General features: G+C 43.3%; 1 protein-coding gene across 6 annotated transcripts in view; it reads right to left on the bottom strand.

The window, feature by feature from the left end:
* ST6GAL1 (ST6 beta-galactoside alpha-2,6-sialyltransferase 1) overlaps positions 1-13,388 on the bottom strand; it is a 135,186-nt gene that overhangs the window by 7,045 nt on the left and 114,753 nt on the right. For all 6 annotated transcript variants that reach the window (XM_030575155.1, XM_030575156.1, XM_030575159.1 and 3 more), the window contains 2 exons: positions 9,393-9,494; positions 5,555-5,729 (listed from right to left, as the gene is read on the bottom strand). In XM_030575155.1, coding sequence (XP_030431015.1) covers positions 5,555-5,729; positions 9,393-9,494 — 277 coding nt within the window. The remainder of the gene's footprint in view (positions 1-5,554; positions 5,730-9,392; positions 9,495-13,388) is intronic.

Consider the following 13,388-nt stretch of genomic DNA (forward strand, 5'->3'; position numbering starts at 1 on the left):
TATGTGAAGCTTGGTTTCTGTAGAGGACTGGAGGCTCTGAGTGGTGAGATGGCCCATGTGTGCTCCCCATCCTGTAAGGGATGCATCTGTACTGATGATCATTGAACGGGGATCTTGTTGGAAGGGAACCCCAGTTCAGAGGTTAATGGGAGAGGTCCACCACAGAAGCGAATCCTTGACTTCTGGGGGCACAGTTAGTCACTGGTTTAGCCTGTGCATATTTGGTTTGTATACCTGAAGGCATCGCATGTATAGGTTAGCATTTGTGACCACAAATGTGCAAGCAGCCCTGTGTCCTAAGAGCTGCAGGAAATCTCGGACTGTAGTCTGTGGGCTGGCACGTATCTGGGTAATAAGGGTGCCCATTGTGTGGAATCTGTCCTGGGGAAGAGAGGTAAGACCACTGGTGGAATCAAGGTGGGTGTCGATGAAGTCGATTTGTTGGGTAGGTCGTAAGGTAGATTTGTTTTTGTTTATTTGCAGACCCAGAGTGGGTTGTAAAAGTTGTGCAGATCACTTCCAAGTGAATGGGAGACTTGAGGAGACAATCATCCAGGTGAGGAAAAATTTGGACCATTTTTTTCTGAGAAGACACATGTACAGTGGAGAGGTCAAATGGGAGGACACTGTATTGATAGAGTTGCACTCCCACGGCAAATCTGAGGAAATGTCGATGGGCAAGGTGGATAGTGAAATGGAAATATGCGTCTTCACGGTCAAGGGTTGAAACTAATCTCCATGCTCCAGTGTTGGAATTATCATTGAGAGAGTAACCATCTAGAATTTCTGTTTCTTGACGAACTTGTTTAAATGTCAGAGATCGAGGATAGGGTGACATCTGCGGTTTTTCTTTTCTGTCAAGAAGTAATGGAAATAAAACCCTTTCCCTCTGTGTTGAGGCGGTACTTTCTGTATCGCTCCTAGTTGCATGATGTGTTGTATCTCCTGATGGAGCAAATGTTCATAAGAGGTGTCTCTGAAGAGGGATGGGGCGGGAGGGTGCGTGGGAGGTAAGAGAGGAAGGGGATGGCATAACCTGATCTGATGATTTCCAGGACCCATATGTCCCTAGTGATGGCTTCCCAATTGGCAAGGAACGGATGTAGACAATGTCCAAAGAAATGGATGGTTGGAGTTGGCACTGGAGAAGGTGCGAGGCTTTCTGTACTCTCGACCAAGACTCCAAATTTGTTATTTGAGTTAGGAGGGTGGGTCACCGTTGTTTGTGAGGGCGACATCATTGGGTTCTGGGTCTATGGCATTGTTGTTGCTGCGTATCATATTGTCTTAAAGGTTGATGATGCACAAAGGTATGGTAGCATGGTCACTGATATGGCTGATACCTATATTGTCTTTTTTTTGTGACTGGTGTTTCAGTGCCTAGAGATCAGAGTGTGGCAGATGAGTCCTTCATGGAAGGGAAGATCTCATTGGTTGTAGAGGCGAGGAGCTTGTCCCCATCAATGGGGAGATCTTCAACAGTGTTCTGTATCTCCTTGGGAAGGGAGGAATAGGCAAAGGAATAACCATAGTTCGAGGTTTGCAGGTGATGCAAGACATCAGGTTACTCATCGCGTAAAATCTATCTGCAGGCAGGAAAGCTCTCACAGAGACTGAATCCAGCCATGCTCCTATAAAATGTATTGTCCTGGTGGGTGACAAAAAGAACTTATCTTTGTTTATGCAAACACCTATGGTGGCAAGAAGGCACAGATGAAACTCTGTTGCTGATATAACTTCTTGCCAATATTGGCCTACCAAAAACCAATCATCCAGGTATGGAAATACCATATATCCCTTATGACTCATGTGGGCTGCTACCATGGTGAAAACTTTTGTGAACACATTTGGAGCTTCTGTGAGCCCACAGAGAAGGACGCATAACTGGTAGTACTCTTGGTCAACCATGAAATGCAGAAATCTGTGTGATGGGTGAATGTCCATGTGGAACCATGCTTCCTTTATGTTGAGAGCCGCAAACCACACTCACTCCTGAAGAGAGGTTTATAGATGCCAGTGTAATCATCCTGAATTTCAGCTTTTGGATAAAGATGTTGCGTTGCCAAAGGTCCATGTCTTTTCTGAGGGTTAGAAAATATGGGGAGTAGAACCCTCTACCTTGGTACTCCCTTGGGATCTCTCTATCAGTCCCTGGTGTAACAAGGATTGATGAGAGGGGTCCTCAAAGGGGGGTCTGGCACGTGTTTTGTGAGGGAAAGAAAGAAACTCTATGGAGTATCCTATGTGTGAATGTTGACATGCACATCAAAAATGGCCTTCGGCCTGTGGTTGGGAATACATGGAGGGTGCAGCAGTGAAGGGAACTGAGAAATGAGAACTCTGAATCCTTTGTCACTTATGAGAAAGATTCAGGTGGATGCTGGTAGGATGGGGTATGTAAAGGGGATAGTCGTGGTCAAAAGGGCTATTCCTAGCATTTCCTCCTGGGGGCCGGTGTGTAAATCACAGGGTGGATCTCAAGTCCTTTAGAGAGCGAAGAGACTCATCTGTCTTTTCATTAAAAAGGTTAGACTTGTCAAAGGTCTTGGATAGCATTTTGGACCTCTCTAGGGAAGCCTGATGACTAGAGCTATGAGTCCCTTTTGCAGGACCAGTCCTGGGGCCAAAGATCTGGATGCTGTATCTGTGGCATCTACCACAGCCGAGAGAGCCACCTTTGCTACCAGCCTCCCCTCATCCAGAAAGGACTGGAACTGGGCTCAGTCTTCCATGGGGAGTTTGTCTTTACATTCTGTAGGCCTGGTGTAGGTATTAAAATTGTATTTTGCTAATAAAGCTTGGTAATCAACTATACAAAACGGGAGGACTGCAGAGGAGAAAACCTTCCACCCAGGAGGTCCACTCTCTTTGAGCCTTTATGGGCCAAGGTAGATTTTTTATAGCATGGCTGAGCTCTCTCTGTAGTCACTTGTATCATCAACAAGTTACGGGCAGGATGAGAAAACAAGAAGTCAGCATCCTTGGCCAGCACAAAATAGTATCTTTCTTTTTGGCATAGAGGCACAAGATGCTGTGTGTGCTAAACCTCTCTGGCTGGTTCTAATATGTCCTGATTAGTTTGGAAGGGCCACCCTGGTCGGTCCCTGTGATTGTAAAATGTCCAGTAGTTGATTCTGAGGGTCCTGGACCTCCTCTAGAGGAATTTGTAGATCATTAGCGACTCTGTGCAACAACTCCTGGTATTGCTGGTGGTCATCCAGTGGAGACGGCAATGAAGGAGTGACAGCGGTGTCCACAGAGGATGATGAGGTCCCCATTGGAACTGGTGCTGGTTCTTCCTCCTCATACACGTATTGAACCAGCTGATGACAGGAGGAGGAGTGGTATGACTCCTGAGAGGGGTCCGGGCACTTGAAATAAGGAAAGATCCACTGCTCATGGTGGACCCCCAGGGAATCAATATTAGGTGTCTCTTGGAGGGTCATAACCTGACAGATAATACTGTCTCGGCTGTCTGTTAGGGCTCCAGTGCCTTCTCAGAGATATGGTGCAGCTATCTCCTCTGACTCCTCTGATTCCAGTACCGGGACTCTCCTGTGCGATGGATAGAGATGGGACTTCTCTTGAGACAATGATAACGATTCATCCTCCAGGATAAGGGCATCTTTCAGGAGGGCAGGGCCCAAAAGAAGTGGAGACTGCAGGTAGGGGAGGAATACATCTTCTGACGTTACAAAGGTCTCCACACAGCCTAGGGTCCGAGCAGTTCCCATAGAACTGAGCCCTTCAGGAGTTTCATCTGATGTAGCCAGTCTTTGGATAGATGAGATGCTACCTATGATGAATACTGTTGGAACCAGTGGCTCCTTCTTTTTCCTTGCTTCTTGAAACTCGGGACCCTGGGCATAGTCTGGGGACCGAGGACGATTTCCCTTGACTGGAAAGGGTGTGTATTCTATTCTATACTAACTAGAGTTCCTAAGCTAAGATATAAACTATTTACAAATAAATTTTACAGAGGACATGATTCTGACTCAGACCATGGGGCAGTAAGTAGAAACTGGAGAGGTGTCGAGCCGCATTGCCTCTTATACCCTCAGTCAGGTGCGTGAGGAATGTTACTGCAAATGTGTGGGTCAACGGACACTGCTTTGAAGAAACTCCAGACTCAGGCACGTGGCATGCATGTGTACCCATGGCGTGGCCTTAGCAGGTCAGATCAGAGCCAGAATGGTTATGAGGATCACTGTGCATAGGGCTTGGCCAGCAGGGCCATAGCGGGTATGCTGGTCCCTAGGTCTATTCCACACATGGGAAGAATATTTTTTATTGAACCAACTTCAGTTGGTGAAAGAGACAAGTTTTCAAGCTATACAGAGCTCTTCTGTAGAGGTCACCTGAAGAAGAGCTCTGTGTAAGCTCAAAAGCTTGTATCTCACTCTCTGTCATCACTGGGAGACAGATTATACTCATATTACAAATGGGGAAACTGAGGCATAAAAAAGGCCAAGAGACTGAGCTGTGCAGGAGTCCTGCCTTCTCAATCCCTTGCTCTAATCAATAATCATTTGAATTGTGATTTCCTTCTAAAATCAGCTGTCTCCCTCATTACACATTAGTGCTGAACATGAGCCAGCAATGATTTAATAGCTTGGAAGGCGGGGAGGGGAGGGAGATATCTTACTGTATGAGTGCCCTTTTGCAAGCAGTAGGATGGCAAGCAAAGCAGAACAATTTTGCCACCAACAAAACAAACAAGACGACAACTCCACTGTGTAAGTGGTTTTCTTATAAATCGCTCCTTAGCAGTTGGTTCCTTTTCATTTTGTTGCTGATTAAATAAGGTTGTGAAGAGGAGAAAACCTGGCCACAATTGAATTTCTGTCTGGGAGGGAAATGGGCCTCTTCACTAATGTTTTGAGATCAGCACAAGGTGACGAAACAAAAGGGCTTTAGAATGAGGGATAAGTTTGATTGAGGGGGAATTATTTACCATTTTTACAGTTATAACTGAGTTCTGACCACTTTTTCCTTTATTCAAATCTTTCTTTTTGAACTGTGCTTATCCCATTATAGGTAATGGCTCATCAATTTGAAAATAAAACTATTTGTTGACTGCAATAGAGAGCTGATAAATTTATTCGCTTATTAAAATAAAAAAGCAATGAAAAGGAATAGCAGTGGAAGTCCTGAAAGACTTCACTGTGCTTCAGATCAGATCAGATATGAGCTGCCCTTTTCCTATTGGCTAGAAATGCTGGTGACCAGTAAAAGGTGATTGCACCTTTTATTGACAATTGACATTGTTCCAGTCTGCATCTGTGTTTAATCTGAGTATAGCTATTTCTGGAGTCAGTGCTACACAGAACAGTTTGAGAGCTGCTGCTGGGAAATGCTGTTTTCTAACAGAATTAAGCTGCTGTTTTGAGATGGGAAACATTACATTTTACAGAAGTTGAACATTTTTAGGAACCTCCAAAGGGCTGCTCTGAATCTGATAAACAGAAAGCATGACCATTATCAGCTCTTCAATAAACCGAAGAGCCCCGTGCAAAACTAATAAAGCCAAATATTTACTGGGCGGGTACATTACCAAGCATTCCAGAAGAAGGTGGATTGGGCTGAATTTCCTCCAGTGAGTTCTCCTGCAGAATATCCCAGAGCTGCCACTGCATTTTTGGGTTCAGGATATAAAAGGGCTGTTCTGGATGTCTAGTCCGATACGCCTTGTAGTTTACAAAGAAACTGTAGTCTGGTTTTCTGTACCACTAAAACAGAATTAACAAGTCAGATCCTTTTTCCCTCGCCTCAAGGACAAGATCTCTCACAAAACACCTAAGGAATCTATTATTGTTCTGCACTGCTGTGGGATGCAGTAACTTATCTTTCATGTAACAGGTTGCCCTTTGAAATTCCACCTGCATTCTAATTCAGAGGACAAGGTGCTGATCGGAGAGTTATCATGCACCAGACAAGTGAGCCCATGGCACCCACAACAGAACACGAAGGTCTACAAAAATATCCACTATGTAACTTTAAAGATGCTGTGAAAGAAATTTCTTTACAAGTGGAATGTAATTTGACATGCGTATCACACCAGGCTGTATTGCAATTCACAAAGCAATGTGCATTGCTTTGTGAATTGCAATACATATTCCCTCCCCTTCCACACCTTCTTGCAGTCTCTATTATAAGACACCCTTATAATGAAGAGTGATGAGGAACCATCTCACTTTTCAGTAGACTATTATGGAGTTCTATCCTTCTAAGTTTCTCATCTCTAATGCATTAAGATCTTCCACATGTCAGTGGTGGGTGTGTCAGTGATCCAGTTCACAAAAGTGTCTTACCAACTACTCCATTTTTATTTGCATTTAGGTCTGATCCAAAATTCACTGATGTCAGTGGAAAGAACCCCAAGGACTTCAATGGACTCTGGATCAGGTTTTTAATGTCTGCTTGATATTTAAATTGGGAGATTCAGGGAGAAGATTTTGCTACATGAAAGTGAGCAGCCCACTAGCAATAAAATCTGTAAAAGATCCAATTTCCTCTCCTTTCCATTCCCAAACATTTTAGGAGATATCACCCTGTATCCTGTCTCCTTCTAGAATACCCAGCTGGCAGGACTGTTCACGTGGCCTAGAAAGACATTGAAAGGACAACCTTATGTGCAGTGAGTCATTTTTATACCATTCTCAATTGTTATATTCATCTCAGAGAACAAAAGGTCATATTCCAAGGCTGGCACACAAGCATCTTTGTCACAACATTGCACCAGAAGATGATAATGTACAGTATGTGCAGTGAACTGTAAATGTGTGTATTTGCGAGCTTACAAATTTATAAGCTTTCCTCTCACTACCTTACTTCAGTAAAAATACTGAAGGAGGGCTCATGTTCCTTAAACTCTCAGACGATTTAGAAGAGAGGAGGTTTTACTAGGTAATAAGTACCAGCGTAGCTCTGTAGAGGATCTTAAGCATGCTACATACATACCCTTGCTTCGTTGGGGGTGTAGGACTAGACAAAAGCTTGGACATTCAGATGACATTTTATAAGCAATGTATCTGATCTAGGAAGTCAGGGTGTGACCTAAAAACTAAGGAGAGACAGTAGAGCTGAGGATTGTAGCAGACGTGCACTCCAAAGGATCAGCAACCCTTTAGAGATATAAGTCGTGTGTTACAAATAGTACCGTGGGTTACTGATGCTGTACAAATTTTAATAATTGATTTAACTTTTCACTGTTTGAGGTTTGTTTCCCTTCTACATTGCTCTCAGCTTTAACAATAAACTAGTTTATAAACATTTAATTATAATTAGTTTATAGCTAATTTCCAAATGACTTCACTTAGATTCTGATGCACTAGCACAACGCTGCAAAATGGGGTTTAGGAACACTTCAGGGACTCCTTATTCAGTTGTATCTGTACCCATTCAAAGTGAGGAATGCATGGAAGTGTTTTTATAATCCTTGGCTTTCTAAAAGTTAAAAACAATTGTGAATGGGAATCAGTCTGGTAGGTTACCTCTGGGCACACTTCCTGCATTGGGCTCCGCACACAAGATAGGCATTTACTCACCTATCTCCTCCTGGTTCGTGGATTGCTCTGGGGCTTAGGATGGGGATAGGTGTCCAGACACCTAGAGTTGTGTGGAAGTGGGCATGCTTGGAGGCAGAAACTTATTCTAGAGGGAACTTTTATACTGAAAGCGAAGGCATCAAGTTTAGGTACCTACAGGATTTGGCAGGAGTTTTGTGGATGGTAGTGGAGCCTAAAAATGGGATTTACGATCAGGACTTAAAGAGATGTGTTCCAGGAAGTCTATGGCAGAGCAGGGAATTGAACCTGGGCCTCCCAGGCTAGCACCCTACTACTGGAGCAGCATGCCTCTCTTTCTGAAAGATGACTTTCAATCCAGGGTTGTAGGCCCTGCTCCTGTAGAGGGGGGACAGTTGTTTCAGAGTCACGTCTTCTGTATGCTAATTACACTGGACTGGCTTTTGAAGCTGTTACTGTTTATCATTTTGCATGCTTTGCTTGCTGAGATTGTTTGATGTAGTATAATCCTTAGCTTTGTTATTGTGCCGCTTGAGTGATGATCCTGTGCTTTCTGGCCCTGGAATATTATGCTGAAGCTTCTTAAAATAGCATATTGACAGAATCTTAACTTATTATTGAAACTGTCAAGGTAAGTTATTGTTTTGTACAATGATGTAACTATTGACTTTAACTGAGATATCCCAGTGCAAATCAAGAATAAGGAGACATGACAGAAAACAGAGAACAATGAGGCCAAATCAGAGGATACTGCAATACCTCAGATATTGAAATTCTTCTTCTGTGCAAATGCTGAGAGGTATTTTTAATTATTTTAAAAATGGAACAAACTTTCTCATTTCCGACTATACAGACTGCATAATCAATAAACACATCGCAAAGTGAGAAGAACATCCCCTGATTTTATTTTCTTATAATTTAAAGGGAGGAGATGGTTCAAAGCTTCTGACTTCCGATTGGATAAGGGGGCACCACAGGATACCGTTCTGCAATAAAGTTCTGAATATACTGCCAACATGGGTGATCTACCCAATTACTAAGAGAGGGAGATGTGATGACTATTAATGGAGTTACTGTACAGCTACTCTGCAGTTACTACACAAGCAACTCCAGTTTATGAATCCAATACCTACAGAAATCTAGCTGATATGAGTAAAGGAATTTGCTGACCTTTTAAAAGAGCTTTTTTATCAATTATAAATCATTGAAATATACCTTATGACAGACTGGTGCTCTCAAAACCAAAATGGCAACTGTGGTCAGACTGTCCAGCCTAACTTTTGGATTCATGAGACAATGCAGACTATCACTCTACAGCAAGTTTGAGAACGTTATATGCAGAAGTGGTCACCCTGATATGAGATGAGCCAATGGGAAACTTACTGTGGCAATAAAAGATAGACAACTCAGGGCCCTTCACCTTTGTCTGGAAAAGACACACATTTCCTATCAGCAGAGCTATGATGTTGCCATGGAAATGTTTTGTCATGGAAAGGGGGCAAGCCAGGGATCTCGGGGGCAGGGGTGGAGAGGAGAGAAATGGACAGTGAGTCCCCTCTGCACTTTCCATGCAGCAGCTGCTCTTGGGGCTGGGCTTGGCTCCCCACTCTGGGCATTACAACCTAGCACACAGGGTCGCAACATCATATGGGGACATTTCATGAACTTTGTTGTGACAAAAATCACAGGAGCTGATCTCATGCAGGGATGGCAAAAGGCTTGCGAACACATACACTGCTACATCCAGCATGCCAGAGGAATAAACAACAACTTTAGAAGGAATGACCCTCAACATTCATGTATGTATGGCAAGAAACGAGGTCACAGCTACCCAGTAAATCATTTACTACACTATTCTTCACTTACCTCATGAATTTCGGCATGATAAGGTGCTGGATCCCAGACAATTAAGATTCCAGTATTGTACAATGTGTCTGTAAGGAACTTCTGTTCTTCGACAGTTACAAGCTTGAATGAGAAAAGGAAAAATGATTTCTAACAGCAGAATATGTATCAATCTGTGGAAGGTCAGGCAGTAAAGTATTACTAAGCATGGTTATACCCATCGACTATAAAGGACAAGATGGTAGGATTGGTTGAAGGTCAAAAAGTGCTCCATTATCCTTGGATTATACATGCTATAGAAAATTGATTTCCTTGTGTGAGCTAGCAACCATGCCCTGGCCTTTTAATTTTGCTGCTACTCCTGTCTCCAGCAGGTTAGGATGTAGTGGAGTGTCAAAGAAGCAGTGGCTGCATTTCTATGCATATCAAATCTCCCTTTCTACCTGACTTTACGCAGAAAGGAGAGGATATAGGCAATACACAGCGGCTTGGAGTGCATGTGGACTTCAGCCACTATAATTACAGTCACTCAAATTAGTCGGGAAAAGAGTAGTAGTGATAACTGAGCCATCCAATTCTAAATGCATTTCTCCAACTCTGTAGCAATTATAGACACAGGGCCAAAAAGGAAAAACATATGGATAGGGCAACAGGCTGCTCAGATCACATTTCATTAAAAAAAAAAAAAAAAGCATGCATGGGCCAAGTTTTAACAATCCACACTTCACAAACACGCTAAATACAAACCCATAGAGTTACACTCAGAATAATGTTCCAAGTCTCAATTTCCCCAAACAGCCACTGGTGCTAAGTTACAGTGACAAAAATCAGCTGGGGGGCAGCTTTATCCCTTTAGTGATCCAACAATTGCCACAGGGCAGGTGAGAGTTGAACTTGGGGAAGTTCACTTTGGAGCACTGTTTACAGGAGAAACAGAGTTGAATGAGGCAAACAGGGGCTTGTCCTTTTATTCATGAGCACAATTCAAATAGACGCTGCTTATTAACATCTTGTTAGGAAGAGGGCAGTCATAAAATCCTGATTATGCCAGACAGCCCCTCAGAAATCCAAGCCAAACGGGAGCTATTTCAGAATGAGTTGATTCATCTTTTTAAATATGTTATTTCCCCCGCCAGCCATCGCTAGCATCCCATTGCTATTCTGGCTGTCCCCATTACCAGTACATCACAACCACATCTGCCTGGTCATTCCAGATGCTTATTATTCTATAACTGAAAAAGAGTTTGCTGGGGTATGTTCTTAATTTAAAAAGAGAGAGAGGAAATTAGGTTTGAGGCCCCAAGTCCTGCCATGTGTACTACATAGCTTCTTCAGCCGACATCACTGAAAACATTTTAGTCACTTTTAAAAACGTGGCCGCCAAGTTTGAAAGTGCAGCTGGGTGCACATAATCCTTTGCAAGTGCAAATGACAGGATTTAAGTTTTTAACTCCCAGGGTTGTGGGAGCTAAAAGCATTTGGAGAGGACGGGATTGCAGGGAGAGAGCAAGGAAGAGTGGCCGAGAGTAGCAGTGACTGTGGTGTCAGAGTGGGGTCAAGATAGGAAGGGGAGGAGGGACACAGCAGAACCGAGGGAGAGGGGATTCTTGCCAGATATTTTACAAAACAAAATGGGTCCTTTTTAGCTCCATCCTGGGCAGAGGAGAAGGTGGGCTGAGAAGAGCATTTCAGGAAAGATTCCAAGTGTCAGTAGGTGTAGGTAGGAGGTGCAAGACTCATGGTCCTTGATGCAGGGTCATGAAGTGTCTAAGGGTCTAAACCGAAGGGAGAGAGTTCTCCCATTGGCTTAATAACTCCACCTCCCCGGAAGGCAGTGACTATGTCAGCGGGAAAAGCTCTCCCACCAACATAATGCTGTCTACGCTGGCGCATAGGTCGATATAACTACGTTGGTCAGGGGAGTGGATTATTCACACCCCTGAAACACGTAGTTATACCAAAGTAATTTTGGAGTGTAGACCTGGGTTCAGAGAAGGGAAGCAGAGTTCTTCAGAAAGGAAGGGAAGAGTTTGAATCCAGCATTCACAGGCCTCTCTCTAGACTCACCCAGCAGCATGAACTCACAGAGATGCAGCAAATGTGAGAGGCCCTTTTCAAGATCAGAACTGTAGGGTTGTTGCCATCTTTCCTGCCCCCATTTTTAAGAAGGACAGGTACCAGGAACAACTGGATGCAAAGACATAGGCACCAAACTTCTACTGCAGTGGTCATTGCCCCCTACTTCTGAAACCAACCTGATAACTTCCTGCAACCTCATTCATACCTTGCTATTGTTTGCTCTGCATGACGTTAATTTGTTGACTGCCAGTTCTAGGTTCCACATTTAATCAGTGGAGCTAACTGATCTCACCACTTAGTGAATTTAGTGCCTATCTGTTTTGCTTAATCAATTGATTGATTCTTTCCACTCAACTGTCATTTAATTGCTACCACACTTACTTGTCTTGCCCAGCTGTTTTGCTCCTAATTAATTGCCTGAGGCATTGATTATGGCCTATTTGTTCTGTTCTTATCTAGCTGATTTCATTGTTTCCTGATTACCTTGCTAATTCACCATATAACTTGCTAGTACATTTATCATCTATGTAATCTCTTTTGGATTAATTAACTCGTTTGATTACAGCCTTTTAGACCACATTTGCGGACGTGTACCCTAAGAATGGTATCCCTTTACCTACCCCAGCCTCCTAACTCCTACTTTGTTATGTCATTGTCTTCCTCTCTACTTTTCCATCATCCATCTTCCCTTCCTTTTAACACTTATTATCCCAGAACACGTGCCCACATGGGGAGTTGTATTGGCATAACTACAGCTGCATAATTATATATATAGTCGCAGTAGCAGGACAAATGTTTTCACTGGCACTGTTTGCATATCATAGCTAGGCTGGCACTGGATACGTGGCCCCAAGAGATAACTTCCAAAGTGGAGAACATACTATTGACCCAGTAACACAATTACACACAGACAACTAAGGACATAAATTGTCTCTAGATTGCTAAACATGTCTGCTATGGGAAGATCAGTTTACAAAGGGACAAAGTCCAATTCTTAATTTATGTTGCATCCACTAATTAGGAAGCAGAGACCACTGGGACGCAGCAGGCAGCAAGATAACACAAATCATGGGAGAGGAGAATTCTGATGAGGAAGATAGATAAAATTTATGAGCAACAAAAATTCATGTAAAGGAAGAGGAACAAACATGGATTAGAGAATTTGGTTGCAATTTCCAAGGGAGTACAGAGGATTTACCCATGAATTTTAATAGAATACATGTAGCTAAACCCGCTGTACTTCTTTGAAAAAAAATCAACTCTTATTCCAAAGCAGCAACCCAGAAGACTCAGGGCTAGTCTACACTGGCAATGCTAAAGTGCTGCTGCAGCAGTGCTTTAACATGGATTGTGTGGTCCCGGCAGAGCGCTGGGAGCTCTAAAAAAACCACCTCCACGAGGTGCATAGCTCCCAGCGCTGGAACACTGTCTACACTGGCGCTTTACAGCGCTGAAACTTGCTGCGCTCAGGGAGGTGTTTTTTCACACCCCTGAGCGAGAAAGTTGCAGGGCTGTAAGGCACCAGTGTAGACAAGCCTTCATTCTCTGAGAGCAGATAACTGAACTTCAATCCCATAGAGCGAGGAGACAGAATAAAGAGGTGAGCAGGTAGTGAACTGTCCTGTTCTGGAGTTTGAAACTCTGTTTTTCGTCCTATCTGGGTGGTTTCAACCCATGCCCCCTTTCACTAGATTGTAACAAGCTCTTCCTGATTAACCCAGCTAAGTAGTGATGGCTTCAAAACATGTACTGGATTGATAGCTGGAGTGCTGTGACCATTGCTTATTTCACCACTCTCTCACTGTTTCATTGTACTCCCCTTGTCTGCCCGTTGTAATTACTTGCTGCCTGTTGTCAAGTCAAATTTATTAATAGCAACTTAGCCGTAAGCCAATGCACCAAAACCAAAACATATTACAATAAAACTTAAAAGTAAAT

Source organism: Gopherus evgoodei, chromosome 9, assembly GCF_007399415.2.
Source record: "Gopherus evgoodei ecotype Sinaloan lineage chromosome 9, rGopEvg1_v1.p, whole genome shotgun sequence".
NCBI classification, from domain to species: domain Eukaryota; kingdom Metazoa; phylum Chordata; order Testudines; family Testudinidae; genus Gopherus; species Gopherus evgoodei.